The following is a 22,568-nucleotide window of genomic DNA, read 5'->3' on the forward strand; positions in this document are numbered from 1 at the left end:
GTTGCTTGAGAAGCGAAATATGACAGAGATGGAGATGGATGTCGATGAAGATTTTCCTGAGATATGCATTCGGCGAATATTGAATAGATGAGATTTTTGTCAACCACCACTCCTAAGGCCGACGAGACATTGGCTCCATTTGACTGCAGGGGCACTTATGGAATTGATATTTGGTGCAATCTCATTCGATATTCGTGACCCTTCGAGAGAACGAGATACTACAAGATTGGCTTGTTTGTCTGCTATTCCATTGTGTTCTCTCAGTATATGTTCAAATGATACCTTTCCCATATTCGCCAAATTTTTCCTTATCCTTTTAATGATTGACACGGAGCCTTGTTCGTAGGAGTACTTATCTCAACCATTGCTTGGATAATGATGGCCGAGTCACCCAAGATTACTGGTTTCTTCATGTTTCTTTGTCTTAATATCACTGTTCCTAATAGCGGTCCACAAGCTTCTGCTCTATTATTTGACATTTCCCCTAGACCCCATTCATATGTAGTTGGATTGGTTCCACCTGGGTCAAATAGGAAGCCTTCAGCTCCGGCTTTGCCGGGGTTTGCCTTGGATGCCCCATCAAATAGAAGACATGGTCTATTTATATTTTTCATCCGCTAGATGAATTCCTCATTTTTTAATCTGATCTTCCAATTCTGTTTGTTATGAATCGTTTTGATGATGGATGGCCTATTGTGCCTGCTCAGAGCAAAATCAATCCAATCTCGCTTGTCTTGTTGAGTAGATTTTACTCCTTTTGATGATACGAATTCTATTGTCAAACTCCATGCCCTTGCTAATACATTGCTTATACTTGGAGATCGACCTTTGAAAATTTGTTGATTTCTAGCCAGCCATAGTTGCTAGCACAAGAAGGAGGGAAGGTTGTTCCAATACCTTTTTATTGTTCCCTTTTTTTTAAAGACTGGATAATTCATGTTCCACGAAGATAAAAATTCATTGAAAGGCTGTGATAGCTGCATATTGACCTCCAAATGACTTGCTAGAAGGTTCCAACATTCTTGTGCAAAGGCATAATCTAAAAAAAGATGCTGAATGCTTTCCTCACTTGAGAGACACATTGGGCATCTAGATGGGCCTGCAAATCCTTTTTTTAGATTGCTAGCTGTTAAAATTTTACCTTTAAGGAGGGTCCATATGAATATTCTAACTTTTGGTAGACTTCCGGTTTTCCACACATTCCTCCAATAGTCACATTCTTGTATTGCTGAGATTTTATTGTAATGTAACTAGACTTTACTGTGTAATCTCCACCATTCGGATCCCATTTAAAAGAATCTTTGATATCATGGTTTATAGGAGTAACTCCCTTGAGTAGAGTTAATAAGGAATTCCACTGGGTTTTAAGGTTTTGGGGAAGATTATTGATCCTACAGTCTACCCAATCCCCATCAAGCCATTGATAGATATCTTTTAATTCGCTGATTCCATTTACTTTCATCCACCCTCTTAAATTTTGAAGGTTTGCTTGGTTGGCTAGGGGAGGGTTCCCATAATGCTATCATTCCAAATTTTGATGCTCTTGCCATTCCCGGGGATCTTAGAGGAGTTTTCCTTGATGAGGGGAAGAGCTTTTTTGATTAGGCTCCATACTTGAGAGCATGGCCTTATTGGGAAGCCTTCTTCTAGAAGGATTGTGCTATCATGATTCATATATTTGGCTTCCAACACTTTCTTCCACCAGCTTTCCTATCCTGTGATGAACCTCCAAGTTATTTTAGCTCCAAGTGCCCGGTTCAGGAGGCTTGGGAGTTTTATTGCCAATCCTCCTTTCTCACAAGGCTGTGTTACTTGGTCCCATTTGACTAGACTGAACTTTTTTGTGTCAACTTTTCCTCCTTGGCAAAGGAATCCCCTTATTACTAACTCTATTTGCTTATGAATACTCGCTGGTGCTAAGATAGCTGCAAATTGATATATTGGTACAGCTGTAAGCATGGACTTGATTAGTATCACTCTTCCTGCTAAATTGAGCTAGTTCATGCCTCATTTTTGAACATTTTTGTTTCATTTTCTCTATATATTTATTCCAAAGTTCTGCCTTAAAGTTTTCTTTAGATATTGGAAGGCCAAGGTAGTGGAAATGACTCCATCTTTCTTGAAAGGGAATGCCCAGAATTTGAGATATTTTTTGTAGAGAGCAAGATGCGGAATTCCACCCATAAATTTTGCATTTTTGGTTATTTAGAAGACCTCCTGAGGCTTCCAAAAATCTCTTGAGCACTTTTTTAATCCTTATTGCTACAATGTAGGAGGCACCTCCCATCGCTAGAGTGTCATCTGCAAATAATGAATGGTTGATGCTTTTTACTTATGGGGAAATTGTGAGATCAATTATTAATTGATCTTGCCTGCATTTCTCAAGATTTCTACTCAAAGAATCAGCCATGATAATATATAGAAAGGGTGAGAGAGGACAACCTTGTCTAAGACCCCTTGAGCTTTGAAAAAACTCACTTGGTCTTCCATTGATTAGAGGAGCGATCCATGGACCTACTGTACAAGCTTTGATTATGTCAATTATCCCTGTAGAGAATCCAAATTTCTTAAGAACATCAAAGAGGAAGGTGAGGTTAACCCTGTCAAATGCATTTTCCATATCTAGCTTTAATATCATGCCTTGTTCCTTCTTCAGTAAGCTAGTGTGCAATGCTTCTTGTACTATCATAATGTTATCAAGAATTTGCCTGCTGGGAACAAATCCTCCTTGATTTTCTGAGATTATATCTGGGAGGATAGATTTTATTCTGTTTGCTATTATCTTTGTGATGATTTTATAGGAAGAATTGCACAAAGAGATAGGCCTGAATTTGTTGAATGTTGATGCCCTTGCCTCTTTTGGTACTCGTGCTAGATAGGAAGAATTTGTAAATCCTCCTACCTTATTCTTCCTAAATGCATTTCTTATCATTCTGATCAGATCTTTTTTAATTATATTCCAGTTATTTCGATAGAAAGCGATGGTAAATCCATCTGGACCTGGAGCCTTGTCCGGATGGAGATCCCACACAGCTGAATAAATCTCCTTTTCTTCGATTTCTTTGGTGAGTTTTTTGTTTGTTCTTCATTGATTTTTTTTTGGAATGTGTTGTATAAAAGCTTCATAATCGAGATTTGCTGCTGTAGCTGATACTTTTTTTTTTTAAATCGCTGTGTGCTTCTTTCTTTATCTCCTCTTGACCTCTGATTTCTTTGCCTTCATTGTCTTTTATGCTGTCGATTTGATTGTTTATTCTCCTCATTCTTGTAGTATTATGAAAGAATGTTGTATTTTTGTCACTAACGTTCAGCCAGAGACTACGTGATTTTAGCCTCCACTCCTCTTCTTCAACGCTATGGAATGAATGGATTAGTGGACGAGTGGTGAAGTAATTAATGTAGGTGGAGAAAGTTGCTGGTCGGGGCAGCTGGGACTGTGCAAACGTGGTAGTGACGGCTTATAGAAGCGACGACTTTGTTGTGGTCGTGCTTTCAGTTTTATTTATTTATTTTTTTAGTAAGTTATTTTTAATATAACTTTTGTTTTTATATTTTTTTTTAAATATTTGTTTCCTATATTATTTTTTATTTTTTTAGTTCTTTTTTAATTATATATATATATATATAATATTTTTTTAACCCTTCTGTTTAAATATTATATATTGTCCTTTCTTTTATCTTTTTTTTTAAATGAACACCATTTTTTTTAATTATATGGCCAAAGGCCTGACAATGAAACTTGCAAAATGGAGAAGCTCCAAACTATCTGTAGCGAAATGCTTCAATTGTGACGGAAACAAGTTGACAAAGAGTTGATGGCCAAGGTTGGATGAGACTGACTCTCTGTAGTGGTTGAGTGGCCAGAGGGTCGAACAACTCTGTTACCAAATGTTATGAACAAAGTACATAAATGCAATAGAACACTTAGAAGATTTGAAATATATAAATATCCATGATAGGACAAATATATTTATATAAGAAAGTATAGAAGATATGAGATGATGCAATTGTTACAAATGAGGGCCCGCTTATATACCTAGGCAGGTGCCCTTTCATGAACAGTCATGTCTTTAGGGACATGTCTCTTCATTAACTAATCTACTATTACGATTATTATTTATTTATTTATCTTTATATTATTTTTATATAAATTATATTTATAATACCCACCCCATTTTGCTTGGTGTACTAATTCCAAGTTTTACTAAAGAGGATGTTATTATTGTATAGATCCTAAAAATAAATATTCCTTATAATCCCATAATAGTTTGGACAAAGGTGGAGCAAAGCGGTAGGTGGGCGTGGGAGTGGAAGTGGCCCTTCACCCTAAAAATCCAGGATTGCAATTTTCTTGACAATCTTTTGTATATATATTAATATACATATATTATAATGCATATATATTCAAAGAAAAAGGTACAAATGCTAGATTAGTTGAAGCAAAAAATAGATTTGAGTGTTACTAGTAGATAATACTACATTACTAAGAAATTAGAAATGGGATTCATGGTGGTTAAGAGCAATAACCATTTAGTATATATTAATATACATATCTTATATTATAACAGATACATATGCAGACAAAAAAGTACACATGCCAAAATATTTGCAGAAAAAATAGATTTAAGCATTACTAGTAGATAACACTGCATTACTAAGAAATTGGAAATGGGATTCATGGTGGTTAAGAGCATCAACCATTTAGTACAAGTCTCAAAACTTTTGTAACAAACGATCTACTATTTAGAAGTTACGAAGTTTCACTTAGATTGCTTGAAGTAGACTAGGAAATGAAGTTGAAGCAGATAACAGTGACCATCTAGTAGTTAAATACTATAAACAAGATAGAAGGAAGTAAAGAAAGAAAAACAAAACCATTATACTATCTATTGTTGTTTCCTCCTTGACACATGCAGTTCTTAAATGCCCAATAATGAGTTAAATGAATTAGTGACATTTGGAATGAAAAAAAGAGGGATTAGGGATTTTAGAAGCCCTAAACACTCTTACATATGGAATTGGGAGCTTCACGTAGGCCTCAATTAATAAAAAAGATGAAAAAGAAAAGCATTGTGTATTTTTCTTATTTGGGGAAAGCTCCCAAGATTGGAAATCTCTCATGGGAGCACATTTGCCTAAGTTGGGAGCATGATTTCTATCGAGATCATTATGGGAGCATGCTTTTGGTTCCTTTTGAAGCAAGGAACCTTGGAGCTGTCATTTGAGACTTCTTCCTACCCGGATGACAACTTCGATCTGGAGCTTCCAAATGATAGGACTAGTAGACCAACAATAGAGGCAACAGAGAGTAGGCATATCTATTAGTTGTTGGAATGACAATGGATCTCTTTTGCCATTGTTGGGCTTCATGTATGATGCTCTTAGGTTGTTGGATATCCTCTTTGTCATTGAGATCCATGTGAGCCTTGTCTGGCCTTGCTTGTATATAGAGACGAAGTGCTTTGGTGGTGTTAGAGGTTTAGGTGGAGGAGCTTGATTAACTAGGGACTCCCTTCGAAACAAAGTTTGTATGGTAGCCTCATATGAGTTTGCCATATTCATGTGGATTCAGGTTAGAGGCATACCCCCTATGTTCAGAGCAATGTTTTACAAAACGGACTCGGATTCGGACTCGGCCGAGGATCGACTCGGAAACGGAAACGGAAACGGCAATGACTCGGCCGGCTCGATTTCAATGACTCGGTCGTTGTAAAAAATACATTAAATATTTATTTTTTTTATAAAAAAACATAATTTTAAATATTTTAAACATAATTTTAAAGATTTTCATTCAAGTTTCCAAACACACAACATTATAATATACATGGAAGACAACATATGATCAAAGTAGGCTCATGAACCAATCCATTATATCAAAATGGTACGGTGTACCCAATGGCAATAGTAAATACATAGTCAACTGTAGTCTGTCTGTGTCATACATGATCAAAGACTCAAGAGTCAAAACAAAATACAAATAACCAAGGAGGCTAGTAGCTACTGGCTACTGCCAGAGGAGCCAAGATCATCTCGACCAATCTCTGGATCATCATCATCAGAGCCAGACAAGGAGCCCCATGGCTCCTCCTCATCATCATCGTCTCCAACTGCAACTGTAGAAGTGGTGCCAGTACCAGTACCACTAGGCTGTGAAGCAGATGCAAGCTGAGATAGAGTACAAATGCGGCTGCGCTTCTGTCGTGGCTGAGCAGAGGAAGGCGAAGCACCTACAACTGGAGTCCTACTAGCTGGCTGTGAGACTGAGGCTGGTGGATTGGGATCTGCATTCAACTGAACACGCTGCAGTGGATCTCCAACATCAATTTCATCAAGATCCTCATCAGGATCAAACTCTGGTAGACGACTCTCCACTACCCAATCTGATGTTGGATCAATGTCTTCCAACACAATGGGATCTGAATCAGGTCTTTTGTTCAGCAATTGGTTCCGTCTGAGCCGAAGGTTGTATTGGACAAAAACTAGATCATTCAACCGTTTTTGCTCCAAACGGTTTCTCTTCTTTGTGTGAATCCTCTCAAAGACAGACCAATTGCGCTCACACCCAGATGCACTGCAAGTTTGACTCAAAATACGAATTGCAAACCTTTGCAATTCAGGGCACTGGCCACCAAAGGCATCCCACCATTGTGCTGCAAAAAACATAGGAGTGTAATGAATTATGAGTTAGATGAAGGCTGAAGCTCAACAAAATTACAAATTATATCTAACTTGAAATTGAGAAATTGAAAATTGAAATTTTTGTTTACCTGGCTCATCTGCTTCTCTTGCAATCTTTGCTAGGTTCTTCCCAAAGGTACCTGTTGCATTGGTGAAGGATGTGACCTGCTGATGTATCAGTAGCTGATCAGACTCCGATGGGACCATGCGCTCAATGCAATCAACCAGTCCATCTCTGACCTCCCCCCTCAAAGCTCCTGACTCCTTAGCTTTATAATGATACCGTGGGTTCAAAAAATACCCAGCTGCATGTATAGGGCGATGGAGTTGATTGTTCCATCTTTCATCAATGATTGCCCAAATGGGCCCATACTTTGCCACTCTATCCTTGTATGCTGCCTTTATTTGCTCCTTTGCTTGATCCATAGCCTCATAAATGAAGCCCATAGCCAACCTTTCCCCATCCACCAACCGCAACACCTTAACTAGTGGCTCAGCAACCTTCACAATCTCTGTTGCCTTTCTCCAAAAAGTTTCATCATGGACTTTCCTTCTCAATTCTCTGCCTTCTGGTTTGTTAGACCAACTGCTATTATTCCAATCATCACTGGAAAACATCTTTTGCAAGTTTCTATGTTGGGAAAGCATAGATTGCAATGTCAAAAAATGTGTAGCAAATCTAGTGATGGCAGGCCTAATAATATCCTTGCCTCCAGTGTGTTTCCTCATGATACTCAAAACCAGTGTATGATTGTAGATAAATTTTGTTATGCTTTTGGCATTATCTACAGTGTTTCTGACCCAATCTAATTTCCCAATATCCTCAAGCATGAGGTCTATGCAATGTGCAGCGCATGGGGTCCAAAAGATGGTCTTGTGTTTTTCCTCTAACAGTCTACCAGCAAGAACATAGTTAGAGGCATTGTCTGTGATGATTTGAACAACATTAGCCACCCCCACACCCTGAATAACCTCATCCAATAGCTGAAACAACAAGTGGCCATCTTTTACCTTATCAGATGCATCAACTGATTTTAAAAACATGGTTCCCTGTGGGCAGAAGACAAGAAAGTTTATGATGGTACGGTTTCTTTGATCAGTCCATCCATCTGACATGATGGTACACCCTGTTCTTGCCCATGATTCCTTGAAATCTTGCAAATACTCATTAATTGATGTAATTTCTTTCTGCAAACGAAACCCCCTTAGCTCTTGCATAGTAGGGCCTTTGAAGCCTTTTCCAGCAGCATGTATGGCCTCAAACATAGGCTCATAATATGGTGAACGAGCAGCATTAAAGGGGATATCAGCATCATACCACCATCTAGCTATGTAGTCACAAGCAGTCTCCCTCAATTCTTTCTTCCAATGGTCATCTAAAGTGGGCTGAGAAAGACCTTTACTAACTTCAGGACCATGTGCATCTGATGGAGAGGAGCCTGAGTGAGTGAAAAAACTTTTGATAGTCCCATCACCCTTCATTCTACCCTTTCCCTTATCTTGAACAGAAGCAAAAGAGGGAGGAACATAACGGAAAGGGTTTGATGCATCAGTGTGAGGGATAGAGGAAGAACCCTCAAACTCATAGTGGGGGTTGGCAGCCATCATTTTTTGTATCTCCCTCTTCCTCCCAATTTCAGCCTGTATCTCTTTTTGCCTAGTCTTTTCTTCTTGAAATTTTTCAAAGCTTTCCAACAAAGTCTTTCTAATCTCCCCAATTTCGGGGGATTTACATGCAGTAATATTGCCTTTAATCCCTGCCAAGTGTTGTTTCAGCCTATGAATCCCCCCAGGACCTGACTTAATTTTCCTATGGCAAAACTTGCAACACATCTCATCATCAACCATTTCAACATATGCCCAAGCAGCATCTTTTGCTCTAGGTGCCATTTTTTTGACTAGGAAAACAATCTGAAAATGAAAAAAAAAAATAAAAATTGATTCAATGTTCATTTATTTGACTAAAAACACTCTCTAAGCTATCTTTATATGCACCTAAAATTTAATAAGTAAAAACAGATTTATAGAGGTGGAAAAAAATACCTCCAGGCACAAACTGCCTCCTCAAACTTGCTCCAAAAATCAGCTCCTCAATGCTGCTCCAAATGGCTGCCCAAGAAGCTCCTCACTCCAGCTACAATGCTCCTCCAAGACTCCTCACTGCTGCTCCAAAACAAGCTCAAGAACTGCTCACTAACTCTCAAAGAAGACTCTCACTCAAATGCATAAGACTGCTGTGAGTGAAATGAGAGCATTTGGCTGTCTTAAATAGAGTTTGGGAGGGGGAAATGGACCCCAAATGCATTTAACTAATCACATAAACCTTTTCATGTCCACAAACCCTAACTAAATCAGCTCCAAATCAGCAAAAAAATAATTTTTTTTAAGTGAAATCGCTGCCCAGCCGGTTCCAATCGGTACGGCCGTTTTTTGACGTGACCCGGCCGGGTTGACCGGGTCAGCTATGACCCGGCCGAGTCATTGGCTGACTCGGCCGGGTCATAGCTGACCCGGTCACCGAGCCGGGTCAATGGGCCGTTTTGAAATTTTTTTGTTCAACCCGGATCGAAACGGCCGTTTCGGAGTCAACCCGGCCGTTTCGTAAAACAATGGTTCAAAGACATCTAGATTGTTGTTTGTAACCTCCCTCTTAGTTTCATCACTGTTTGTTATTCATAATGATTACAATTGGGACCCCTACACATACTTATATTTTGGCATTATTTATCACTCAATGATTAGGGAGGTCATCTTTCTGGTTGACTTCCAACACATGCGCTAGAGCTCTCTAGGTCCGTCTCCACAATAGGTTTGAGAATGGTTTTTGTATTTAGTAGGTAGATCTAGAGGCAGTGGGATGTCATTGATTATGAGATAATGCTTTGGGGCCCATTACAACTTAATGCAGACACCTTTTATAGTTGGGTGAATCCCAAGAGTTGCTCATCCTGAAAGATTTCCCTTTGTTTCCTAGGCTCTAGCCACTTCATATGCTTCACACTTGGTGGGGGAGCTAGTGTAGTGGATTATTGTTGAGAGTTATAACTCATACAAGAACATCCACACGTGTTGAATGTGAACATGCGAGAAATAGTTAGAGTTATTTTCAAAAAGTATTTTCGACAAATAATTCTATTTTTGGAAAAAATATTCTATTTTTTAATTCACTTTGGTAAAAAGGAAAGAAGTGAAATTCTTATTTAGTAGTTGAGTCTAAATTGTATCTCATGTATGACATAGACTAGCAGTAATCCTAAAACTAGATTCTCTACTAAAAGTATAAAGACAAGGTGAGGTAGAGGCTTTAAAAATACACTTGAATAGTTGCGCAAGTTGAATGATAGAGAGGGAGAGAGATTACGTAGTGAGAAAAGAGATGTTTCTAGCAGCACAAAGTCTCATATAGCCATACATATTCATACATCTGTACATACAATGCCACATGGATTTGTGCAATGATACATATATGTGCATACAATAGTACAAATAGTTTGTACAAGGTTGTCTTGCAGGTTGTACATTAGTTTTCTATTGTTTATGGTTTTTTCAGTAGGTTGTATAAGCTCGATTTAGGTTGTTTTTGGTATTTGTGCAATGCTGTTGTTTTGGGCAGCGTGTGGAGGTTTCCTTGTAAATTATTCCAAAGGAATGAAAAGATGATTTCAAGGAGCAATTACCATTGTATGTGAAACTATTTTTTCGTGCTTACATAGTTTAATATCTAGCTTGTGCAATTGATGTTATAGTTTGAAATTTAATTTCAACAATCTACTTGTTTGATTGAGATCGTAAGGACATTAGTCACTTGGGGCTTGGAATTCTCACAATTGTCATGACTAGCCTTGATCTAGTCCCTTAGGTGCACAACTTCTCCTTAAGCCCCATCACCTTAGTTGATAACACTCTCCTTTCCTTCTCCCTTGAGGCTGATTCCCCCCTCTTCAGTTTCCACCACATCTGGGCCCACCCCAAACCACTATATTTTAACGGGGAAGACATTGATATCTTTTTAGCACACTTTTATGTTTTCCATCGACATACATCATATCATTCACCTGACACAAAGTGGGCCCTGGATGAGATCCCAATAGTTATAGAATGATCATGGTAGGTCACATGTTCTTGAAGCTCTATGCGATGTTTTTCCATATGAAGCTCTCTAGTGAGCTTGAGCAATGAAAGCTCATAGCTAGGGGGCAGGCATGATTTCGACCCCTTAACAGGCCATTGCTAACGTCTTCACCCTTTGGGTCATCATTGAGGAGGTAAGGCATCGTTTTTCAAAAGTATACTATTGCTTTGTGGTCTTTTGAAAAGCTTTTGATCCTATTCCACTAGAAGTCATGTTTCAAAGGCTTAGCGACTTTGACATATCTCAGACCCTATTGATTGCCATCATGCACCTGTATGAGTTAGTCATTGGTTGTCTTCGCATAACTTGATATCTTTGATTTTATGATGAGTACCATTGGGGTTAAATATGGTTGCGCCTATCCACAGAAACTCCTATTTTAGAGGCTTAGAGACATTGGCATATTTGAAACCCTATTGACAACCATTATGCACCTATATGAGTGAATTGCTAGTCATTTGCACACATCTCAAGGAGCATCATACTTTATCGGATTACCATGGGGGTTAAATAGGGGTGCTTCCTATCCTCCACATTATTTGCGATCTATATTCATGAGTTGGAGACTTTTCTCTGTGACCATGTCCAGAATAGTGACAATCAGTGTTGATAATATCGCCGAAATATCGGTGATATTTTGGCAAAATATCGCGTGATGATCTAATTTATCGCCAGGAGACAGTAGAAAATATCCGCGCGGGTTATAAAATTCGGATTTTGGTTTTTTATGAATCATTTTCATTTCTGATTGCTGGAGAAGGAAGGGGAGAGCTATGTGCTTGTTGCCAAGGAGGGTTTGAGCGTTCCATAGCTATTATCGCCACCAACAACGAAGGTTTCATTAATCTAAGCTTCAAGAACAGTGAGACAATTTCATTTCTTCCATTAACAGGTATGTTCAAATAAACCCCTATTTTAATGAATTTTTTGTTAATTTTAGGATTGTTCTTGCTTGCCTATTTGCCTACAATCATTTTGCTTGATTTTTTTTTCCATTTGAAAATATTTTCATGCCCATGAGCAAATGCAAGGGTTTTAAGTTTTTAAGTTTTCAAGTTTTCTCCATATTTGGAGAGCAAACTCCATTTTTTTTGAGTTCATAGTTGCAGAGGCTATTTATTAATTTTATTATATATTAGGGGTTCATCTCTATAAAATTTCTTCACCTTAGAAATTAGTTTCTTATTGTGCAATCACTGCAATGTGAACAGTGAGGTAAGTTTACCGTTTGCTATTTCTAAAAGTAAATTCTATGTATGAATTTATGAAATTTCAAATGAATTTATGAATTTTCAATTTTCAATTCACATTGCAAAATTGCAAATAATGTAGCAAAAAAACTGTTTTGTAAAATGATGTGGTTATTACTTATTTAGTTACTAATTCCATTTTTTTTTTTGGTGCCCTAGGTTTGAGTTAGCCCACTACAAAATACAAATATTCCAAAAGCCTTGGACCCATTTTGGGAGTACGGGAACCCTGATGGTGGGACAAATCGTGCATTTCTTACATGCAAATTGTGTGGGACCAGGATGACAGGTGGGGTTACACGACTAAAATACCATCTTGCTAGACTCACTGGACATGATGTTGGGATTTGTACAGTTTCTAGTCCGGAGCTTATACAAAAAGTTCTCGAGGCAATTGATGAAAAAGACAAAAAGAAGGAAGAGGCAGAAAGAAACAAAGCTGAACTTGCAAGTAGATCTTTCGGGATATCTTCTCTTGATTTTGATGTTGAGGGTGGTGGGAGGGGCTTCACAACTGACACATCATCCCCTGCTATTGCTAGTGCGAGGTCATCATTTTTTGTTCCACGAACAGGACCTGGAGCACAACCTGGCATAAAATCGCTTGTTAAAAAAAAGGAGAAGCAAGAAGGAAATAGAGTCATGGGGAGGTGTATTTTCTGGAGCGACTTACTTCTCAGCATCACCAAAACCAATCCATTTTGGCAGCCAATGTGTGATGCTATTGTTGTTGTGGGCCCAGGGTACAAAAGTGCCACATATGAGGAGTTGCGGGGGCCAATTCTTCAAGCAGAAAAGCAGGACATCAACTCTAGATTGGCGGAGTTGAAAAAGACATGGGAAGTTACTGGATGCACAGTGATGTTTGATGGTTGGACAGATAGGAAGGGTAGGACCCTTCTAAATTTCTTGGTACATTGTCCTAAAGGTACCATGTTTATTAAATCGTTGGATGCATCAGAACATATCAAAGATGCAGCAACGATATGTGAGTTGTTAGATGGGTTCATTCGGGAGATTGGTGTGCAGAATGTGGTGCAAATCATAACAGACAATGCAGCTAATTATGTGTCTGCCGACAAGATGCTTATAGAGAGGCATCCCACATTGTTTTGGACTCCGTGTGCAGCACATTGTCTCGATTTGTTGCTTGAGGATACGGGGAAACTCTCCTTCATCAAGGAGGCGGTTGATATGGCTAGGAGCATACCCAAGTTTATTTATATCCATGCTTTTGTTCTTAGCCTCATTCACTAGAAACAAGGAGTTGCGGTGTCCTACGATCACACGTTTTGCCACAAACTTTATTACTCTTCAGTCTTTGCTTCGATGTCAGTTCGAGTTGAAGCAAATGTTTGTGTCTGATGATTGGCGTAATTGTAGATACAACAGGAGACAGGACGGGAAAGCCATTGCAAAAATGGTGTACTCTGAGACGTTTTGGCGTGGAGTAGAAGAAGCATGCGTAGTTAGTGAACCTATAGTAAAGGTTCTCAGATTGGTGGATGGGGAGAAGCCTGCAATGGCTTATTTGTATGAGGGCATGGATAGGGCCAAGGAGGCCATTTGTTCTTATTATGTAGACAAGGGTTCTGTTGGCCTTGATAGGTAGATGATGTTATGGAATGTGATTGATAGTCAGTGGACAGGGATGCTTCATCGACCCATTCATGTAGCAGCACTTTTCCTCAACCCCGCATTTTCATACAAATGCGGCTTTGATTTTGATGGCGAGGTGATGGAAGGGCTCCATTCCTATATTCAGAGGATGGTACCTGATCCTGAGCTTCGTAGCAAAATCAATCACGAGATACAGTCTTATCGGGATTGTGTTGGCTTATTTGGCTTTGATGATGCTATTAGGGAAAGGACCCTCTTCATGCCACGTAAGTGACAAGTCATCACTCAAATTAGAATTTTCAATTTAGAATTTCCTTACTTATAATTCTATTTTTTTTAAATTCAATTATGTAACTTTTATTTGAAAGTTTAATTATATTAGATATCATTTTTGGGATTCAACTGCGTTAAGTAAGTCATTCAAACATATGACCATTTCCATGAGAGGTAGTCGTAACTGACTAATTTCTCATGATTTTTGAATAGTTCACTTAGCACTCATTGCATCGGGTGATGCTCACAGGGGTGAAGAAGTGGGATTGAAACTAGTGAAATGTGGAGAACGAATCACATAGCATCAATCATCACTTCCGGGGCTTGCACCCGGTAACCAGGACTTCCCAGGAGGTCACCCATCCCAGAACTCCTCTGGCTCAAGCGCGCTTAACTGTGGAGTTTTTCCCCACAATCAAGCCCACTTAGCTTGCTACCCCATTTGCAAAACCTTAGCAAGTATTGTGCCTCATGAACCATTCAAGTAGAGATCCCTTGACTCTTTTTGAATTTTAAGTATGGGGGATTTACGCAGTGCATTATATTAGATATCATTTTTGGGCTTCAACTGCGTTAAGTAAGTCATTCAAACGTATGACCATTTCCATGAGAGGTAGTCGTAACTGACTAATTTCTCATGATTTTTGAATAGTTCACTTAGCACTCATTGCATCGGGTGATGCTCACAGGGGTGAAGAAGTGGGATTGAAACTAGTGAAATGTGGAGAACGAATCACATAGCATCAATCATCACTTCCGGGGCTTGCACCCGGTAACCAGGACTTCCCAGGAGGTCACCCATCCCAGAACTCCTCTGGCTCAAGCGCGCTTAACTGTGGAGTTTTTCCCCACAATCAAGCCCACTTAGCTTGCTACCCCATTTGCAAAACCTTAGCAAGTATTGTGCCTCATGAACCATTCAAGTAGAGATCCCTTGACTCTTTTTGAATTTTAAGTATGGGGGATTTACGCAGAGATCACACACTAGATGATTCGTTCTCCACATTTCACTAGTTTCAATCCCACTTCTTCACCCCTGTGAGCATCACCCGATGCAATGAGTGCTAAGTGAACTATTCAAAAATCATGAGAAATTAGTCAGTTACGACTACCTCTCATGGAAATGGTCATACGTTTGAATGACTTACTTAACGCAGTTGAATCCCAAAAATGATATCTAATATAATGCACTGCGTAAATCCCCCATACTTAAAATTCAAAAAGAGTCAAGGGATCTCTACTTGAATGGTTCATGAGGCACAATACTTGCTAAGGTTTTGCAAATGGGGTAGCAAGCTAAGTGGGCTTGATTGTGGGGAAAAACTCCACAGTTAAGCGCGCTTGAGCCAGAGGAGTTCTGGGATGGGTGACCTCCTGGGAAGTCCTGGTTACCGGGTGCAAGCCCCGGAAGTGATGATTGATGCTATGTGATTCGTTCTCCACATTTCACTAGTTTCAATCCCACTTCTTCACCCCTGTGAGCATCACCCGATGCAATGAGTGCTAAGTGAACTATTCAAAAATCATGAGAAATTAGTCAGTTACGACTACCTCTCATGGAAATGGTCATACGTTTGAATGACTTACTTAACGCAGTTGAATCCCAAAAATGATATCTAATATAATGCACTGCGTAAATCCCCCATACTTAAAATTCAAAAAGAGTCAAGGGATCTCTACTTGAATGGTTCATGAGGCACAATACTTGCTAAGGTTTTGCAAATGGGGTAGCAAGCTAAGTGGGCTTGATTGTGGGGAAAAATTCCACAGTTAAGCGCGCTTGAGCCAGAGGAGTTCTGGGATGGGTGACCTCCTGGGAAGTCCTGGTTACCGGGTGCAAGCCCCGGAAGTGATGATTGATGCTATGTGATTCGTTCTCCACATTTCACTAGTTTCAATCCCACTTCTTCACCCCTGTGAGCATCACCCGATGCAATGAGTGCTAAGTGAACTATTCAAAAATCATGAGAAATTAGTCAGTTATGACTACCTCTCATGGAAATGGTCATACGTTTGAATGACTTACTTAACGCAGTTGAATCCCAAAAATGATATCTAATATAATGCACTGCGTAAATCCCCCATACTTAAAGTTTAATTATGTTTTAAGTTTTTGAATTTTTTATTTCATTATTTTGTTGTAGATATTTGGTGGCGAAGCTATGGTGCAAGAGCATCAAATTTGCAGAAATTGGCCATACGAATTTTGAGTCAAACATGTAGCTCTTCAGGGTGTGAGCACAATTGGAGTGTATTTGAGAAAATAAACGCAAAAAAGCGCAACAGGTATAACTTTGAGCTCTAGCCTTCAGTTGAGCGATTACACTTATTGTAATTTTTAATTTATGACCTTCAACTGTCAAGAGTCAAGAGTCAAGACTCATTACTCTTTTTGACACTCTTACAGGTTGGAGTTCGCACGCCTCAACGATTTGGTGTATGTGCATTACAACATTCGACTTCGAGTGAGGCAAATAGAATCACCAATGGATCCAGATGCCATTTCCTTAGACAATATTGATGTATTGTCTCAGTGGAGGGTGGAGTTTGAGGAGCCCATCTTGGAGGAGTCACCTTCATGGTTAGAGCCAGTGGCAGATGATCCATTAGAACAGGGGTAGCAAGAGGAGGAGGACTCAGAGGAGCAACAACACTCAGAGGAGGAGGAGGAGGAGGAGGAGGACATTGCGGGAGCATCAACATCAACACCATCTGCTATAGATATAGGAGAGCATAGCCCCATACCTAGCACTCATTATTTGACATTAGGTGCAGAGGCAGGGTCAGGGCCTTCTTCTACTAGGGGCAGACCTGACAAACAACCCATCATGTTTTCCCGTAAAAGGGGGAGAGGGCAGTGATTTCGGATAGATAGCTGCTAGTTTTATTTGTTATGCTACATATAACTCATGATGATGAGATACTTTTATATATGTGATGTTATTTTGTATTGGTTCTCCACATTTGAGTCCTTGAATGTACAATTATCAGGGATCAAGAGGATTTGGTATCGCCTTTGATGTATCATTTCTATTTGACATCATATATATCAGTGCTTTCTTCATATTTATGTGCCAATGTGTTTATTTCATGTTGTTATTGCTTTATATGTTTAAAAATCTGAGAAAAAATGAATATATTATGCATTTTTATGCTTGCCGATATTTGTTGATATTTTGTCGATATTTTCGCCGATATTGCCGATAAGATATTTTCTGGACCCTCGTCGATATTTTCCCGATAACGATATTTTCAACACTGGTGAAAATTATCTCCTTCACCATGTTTTGATATTATCTTGCTTTTCGCTGATGATGTGGTCCTCTTAGCCTCATTTCCAAAGGTTTTGAAGAGACAATTGGATGCACTTGCTCTCATTTGTTATCTTTGACAACTAACGATTAACCTAGGTAAACCAAGGTTATAGTCTTCAGTGTGAGGAAGAAGACGCGTGTGGACCTTCATTTCTTCTTCAGAGGGGAGGAAATTGAGATTGCCAACACCTACATATATTTAGGAGTGCTATTCTTAGGGCCTTGCTACAGTATGTGACAAGACTTCCAGCCTCGTTAAGGAAGGGTTACTGGTTACTGACCTTTCTAGAGAGTGTTTCCTCACCATTTCTAGGACATCTCGTCCAAGTTGTATCTCACAGGCTCTCTTATTCGTCCTATTGTACTCCATGGATTAGAGATTTGAGGGCCTTGTTTGCTAGAGTTTGATTGGGCTTCAATTGAGTGGGTCCATACCCTTATCCTCTATCGCATCATTAGATGTAAACTGACAGTCTGTCAGGAAATCATCTTGGAAAAGTCTAGCACACAACCCATTCAATTTGTGACAATGTTCCATTTGGTTTCTTTTTTGCATCAGGTTTGGAGCTTCGTCAAGTCGATGATAGGGTGAGACAGGTACCTGTACTTGGCCTTTTGCTCTCATAGATCATTACCTCTTCTAGTCCTTCGAGGTGGGCTCAATGATGGTTTATGGCTGTCTCTGTTCTCATGGAGTCCAGAGGCTTTCAGATTGATCGACCCCATCCTTTCAGATGCTCCTTGAATGCTCTAGGCCACCTTCTTCCTCTTAGACAAGAGTTGAAGTAGATCATTAAAGATAACATATATAAGTAGTTGATCTAAGACCACTTGTGTTAACCCTCTAGGTGGGGTACACACAAATATGGCCTTTTATTTGAGCACTTTTTGGAGCTGGGAGATGGGTTCATTGTTCAATCGTAGTACATTCTTTACCACTAGATGCAAACGTTTCACAATCCCATTGGCTAGTTTAGAGTAGGCTCTCATAGGCTTCGAGTAGAGGTTGAATGATTAGAAAAGATATGCTAGTTCTGTCACCTTCATGAGGTTGAGATTGAGGAACACTTCATCTTTTGTTGCCCCATTTACTACAAGATTCGAGGGAGTTTCCATTACTTATTCATAGAGTTTCACACTCTATCCAGTTTCTTCAAATTCCTGGATCACAATGTTTGGCCCTTTACATCCAAGAGACCTTCTATCTGTATTATAATTCCATATAATCTCCTCTGAGGCCATCCTCCACTTAGCATATCGCTTCCTTTTTTCTGATGCTCTTTTTGCTGAAGGCACCAAGAGACAAATGGATAACTGGGCCTCAACTATATATTGGTGTGGTCTTGACAGACCACCCACAATTCATAGAGACCTCAATAACTTGAGTAGACCTGACCTAGTAACATCTGTCAATGGAGATTAGCCTGACTCCAACGACGCGCCTTCTCTAGACAAGAATGCAACATGTCACCCAACTCTTCCTTGAGTGCTTCTATGCAATCATCTATCTTGAGCTTTCTCCATTTCACCTCGTAAGCTAGTAGAGACATATCTAGATCCAACTGACAATGTGACACCTTGCTCATTGCCTACTTCCTTTTTCCAAATTCCAAAGTCACCTATATTGTACATCTCTTTGTCAAAGTGATCTCCAAATATGAAGTTTTGGATATTGTTTCCACATGGTTTAGATTAGATTTTCATTTTTGCTTTCTGCACTATGTTTATATTAGTTGCTTCAACACTGTAACATGCCCCCTACTAGCCCCAGCCTTACGGGACCCAATGCATACACGAGCATAAATAAAAACTCGTGGCGCCCACTCCATTAGAGCCGAGCCCACAGTGCCACCTCACTCCGGAATAAAATCTCGAGGATTTCCCTCAGTGATCTTTCGGAAGGTCCGGGGTACCCCGCGCTTGAACCACCGAGATTACGTGGACCATACGACACGACCCTCCCCCTCTAACTTACACACCCATCACACTAATTGGGCCCATGGAGGTCACGTCACCTCAGGACTTGTATCTCAGGCATTTTACTATGCCCTTCATTCAAAATCTCTGGGGTCTAGGGTGACGTCACTGGTCCCTAACGCCGAGATGCTGTCCTTCTACATCACACCCTCCTTGTGACTTGTCCGGTAACTATGGGTCCCATTGAGCATTGACAACGACCTCATTGCCACCTCATCCCAAAGATTCGACCTTAGGAGTTCCTCTTGGTGCTCCCTTTGGATCTTCTGGGGATATTGCATCGGGGTTCATCCAATGATCAGGAACGTTTGTCCGACTGTCCAGATCTCCTTGGCTCAAGTGTTTGGTCACTACGCTTGGTCACAGGATTGAAGAGGGTTACACCATTTCCTCTCAACATCCTATGCTTTGGGCTTAAAAGAATTCTAGCCCTGCGCTTAGCGACCACTTATTAAATATACAAGGCCTTCGCCCAAGTCTCCGATACATAGTCAATGACGTTACAAGGGTATACACAGACTTTTCTGGCCTATCCCTCCCGAGCTTTAACGACACATGGCCATGGCTATAGGCCTTTGTAGACGCGTGATCATAGATATGTATACACACACACACACATGCACTACATTATCTCTTTTGAGCTTAAACGACCAAAATACAACCCAATGCATATAGTCACATATTTCTTCATATAGAAGGGCTGCATATGTGCTACTGGACTAAATTTCCAATCTCAGAATAAACACAAGTCTTTTTAACAAGAGATTTCACCTATGCATTTAACCAATTATTAAGGTTACAATACAATCCATAATTAATCACAAGAAAACAATTCTTCCTTGAAAATCATTACATGGATCATTGGCATTCCTCTTTCATGAGTGGAGTCCCAATTCCATATCACAAACACCACATTCAACTTATGAAAAGCATATGTATAGAATATCTAAAGAAGGAGCACAATTAAACACTTATGCAACACAACAATTTGCCGACTAAGAGTGGGACTCTAACTCTCTACCCAACCATAGACAAGCTACAACCACTATTACTTGCAACTATCATCCTCGAGCCAGATTCCAGTGCTTGAGGTGGAGTGTTTCTCAAGAGGAATTTCAATCAACAGAACAATTGAAACAAGATGCCATACGGCCACGTTGCCTTCATCCATCCACTGCACACGTTTTCATTTAGTCTTTTCAGACATAAATAACATCCATGCCAGGATACCACAACACAGAGTCTCTGCTCACTTTTAGGAGAAAACAATCCGCATCAAGGGAAGGTTCATCAGTGGATAAGCTACTAATGGGTAAGAGATCACCTCTCCAGGTGGTTCGTCAATAAGTCAAGCACCAAAGTTTCTGCCCCAAGGAAACTCTTGGTGGTCAACAACCCTCACAAGCACTTGAGTGACCCTTCCCAAACCAGTAGGTTCGTCAATCCACAATCTTCCAGTGGGTTCTTCAGCCTTACAGGCAAGCCATTGCTATCTAAAATGCTTTTTACTAGCAAGCTAAGTTACACTAAATGTCGAAACATTTCGGAGTTTCCAAAATGGGAACATTTAGAAATGTCACCTCCCATAATGGAAACGTTGGCCGAAACATCATATATATATATATATATATATATATATATATATGTATATAAGTGAATAACACATTATCTTGCAAGAAAAAAGGGGGAATAAAACCATACATGACAATTTAAAAGGAAAACCAAGTCTATAGTAACTCTCATATATGATTACTTGATGACTGAGTTTCGACCAAGTTTCGGCCGAGTTTTAGAGTTTCAGATACGGGTATGGCTCGAAACCTCGAGTCCCTAGAAGTTTTATGCAACATAGCCGGATCAACCAGAGGATGTCACAAATTCTCCCACTATGTGTTGACATCATTGTATCGAATAGTCCCTTCGACCTACTTTAGTGGTTCCTTGTTGGGCATTAATAATATTGTCTTGTCTTATCCCCACATTGTTTGGGATTTATATTGATGAGTTGGATGCCTTTCTTCACGTGCATATCCAGGATAGTTATAGGTGCATCCTCCATCAGGTTCTGATATCCATCCTACTCTTTGTTGATGACGTGGTCATCCTAGTATCATCTCCAAAGGGGTTACATAATACAGAGAGAGTTGGATGCCTTGGTTCTCTTTTGCTACCTTCAATAGTTGAAGACCACCCTGGGTAAAACCAAGGTTATGATCTTTAATGGTTTGAAGAAGATTTCAAACCTTCATTTCCTTTTTAGAGGGGAGGTGATTGAGATCACAAACACTTACACATACTTGGGAGTGCAATTCTTAGGACCCTGCTTCAGTTTTCATTCAACTTTGCAACCTCGGATCGACATAGGTTATAGATCCTTAGCCCTCTTGAGAGATAGTGCTTTTGACACCATTTTTAAGACATCTTTTCTGAGAACATTTTCAAGACATCTCTTCTGAGATGTCCTTCATGCACTCCCTTATTTGACCCACATTGTTCTCCATGACTCAAAGATTTGGTGGCCTTCTTTACTTGAGTCTAATTGAGCATTCGTTGAGAGAGTCCAAACCCTTCTATATTCGTGCATCATGAGATGTAAGTAGACAATCGCTCAACACATCATCATAGTAGATTTTGGGGCTCCACCCTTCTGCCTTGAGATAATGCTCATAATGGCCTCCTTTTTGCATTGCATTCGGAGCTTCACGAGCTCGGTGAAGGGGTGCGATTGGTACTCGTACTTGGCTTATTGTTCTTCAGAGACCATTTCCTTCTACAACCATTGTCTAAAACCATTTCAAATCAAAGGGTGTCTTCAAGACAAGATAATTGTAAAAAGACAGCTAAAATTGAATTAAGGAGGTCAAGTGAGTCATCAAAGTACATCATTGTAATCAATCTTTAGGATTCATGATAGCTAGTGCCCAATACCTTAAGGTGACATAAAGTCAAGCGAGCGTGACACATAAGCGTATAATCAAGCGAGCAAGTACAAACAAGCATGACAGGTGAGCGTGAGAAAAATGGGTAAAGCAGGAAAGCATTTGTAAAATGCCTCTTAGGTAATCAAGGATTTGCAAGAGTACAACCATGAATTACAAAATCAAACTGAAGGACTTGATTGGAAACATCATAAAAATACATAATTGATCACATGGTTGATACATTGCAACTAGTGAATGATCTTATCTAAAAGGTTGGTGCAAGTTGTGACATAGAGGATTTGATAGAGAGGTGTGGTGCAACATATGATCCAAAGGAGCTTGTCCACAAGATTGATGCAACATGTGATACAAATGTACTCTCATCCAAAAGGTTGATGTTAGT

General features: G+C 39.7%; 2 protein-coding genes across 3 annotated transcripts in view; both read left to right on the forward strand.

Annotated features, from left to right (window-relative positions):
- LOC149222303 (putative histone-arginine methyltransferase CARM1) overlaps positions 1–22,568 on the forward strand; it is a 381,165-nt gene that overhangs the window by 50,070 nt on the left and 308,527 nt on the right. The gene's annotated exons all lie outside the window — the stretch shown is intronic.
- On the forward strand, positions 158–16,865 carry LOC149222304 (uncharacterized). Its single transcript, XM_089383671.1, has 3 exons — positions 158–263; positions 16,098–16,239; positions 16,361–16,865. Exons 1-3 carry the CDS (start codon positions 158–160, stop codon positions 16,572–16,574), a joined length of 462 nt encoding a protein of 153 aa, XP_089239797.1. The 3' UTR covers positions 16,575–16,865.

Source organism: Pinus tabuliformis, chromosome Q (genome assembly GCF_031772625.1).
Source record: "Pinus tabuliformis cultivar Carrire ecotype Pingquan chromosome Q, CPIR1, whole genome shotgun sequence".
Classification (NCBI taxonomy): domain Eukaryota; kingdom Viridiplantae; phylum Streptophyta; class Pinopsida; order Pinales; family Pinaceae; genus Pinus; species Pinus tabuliformis.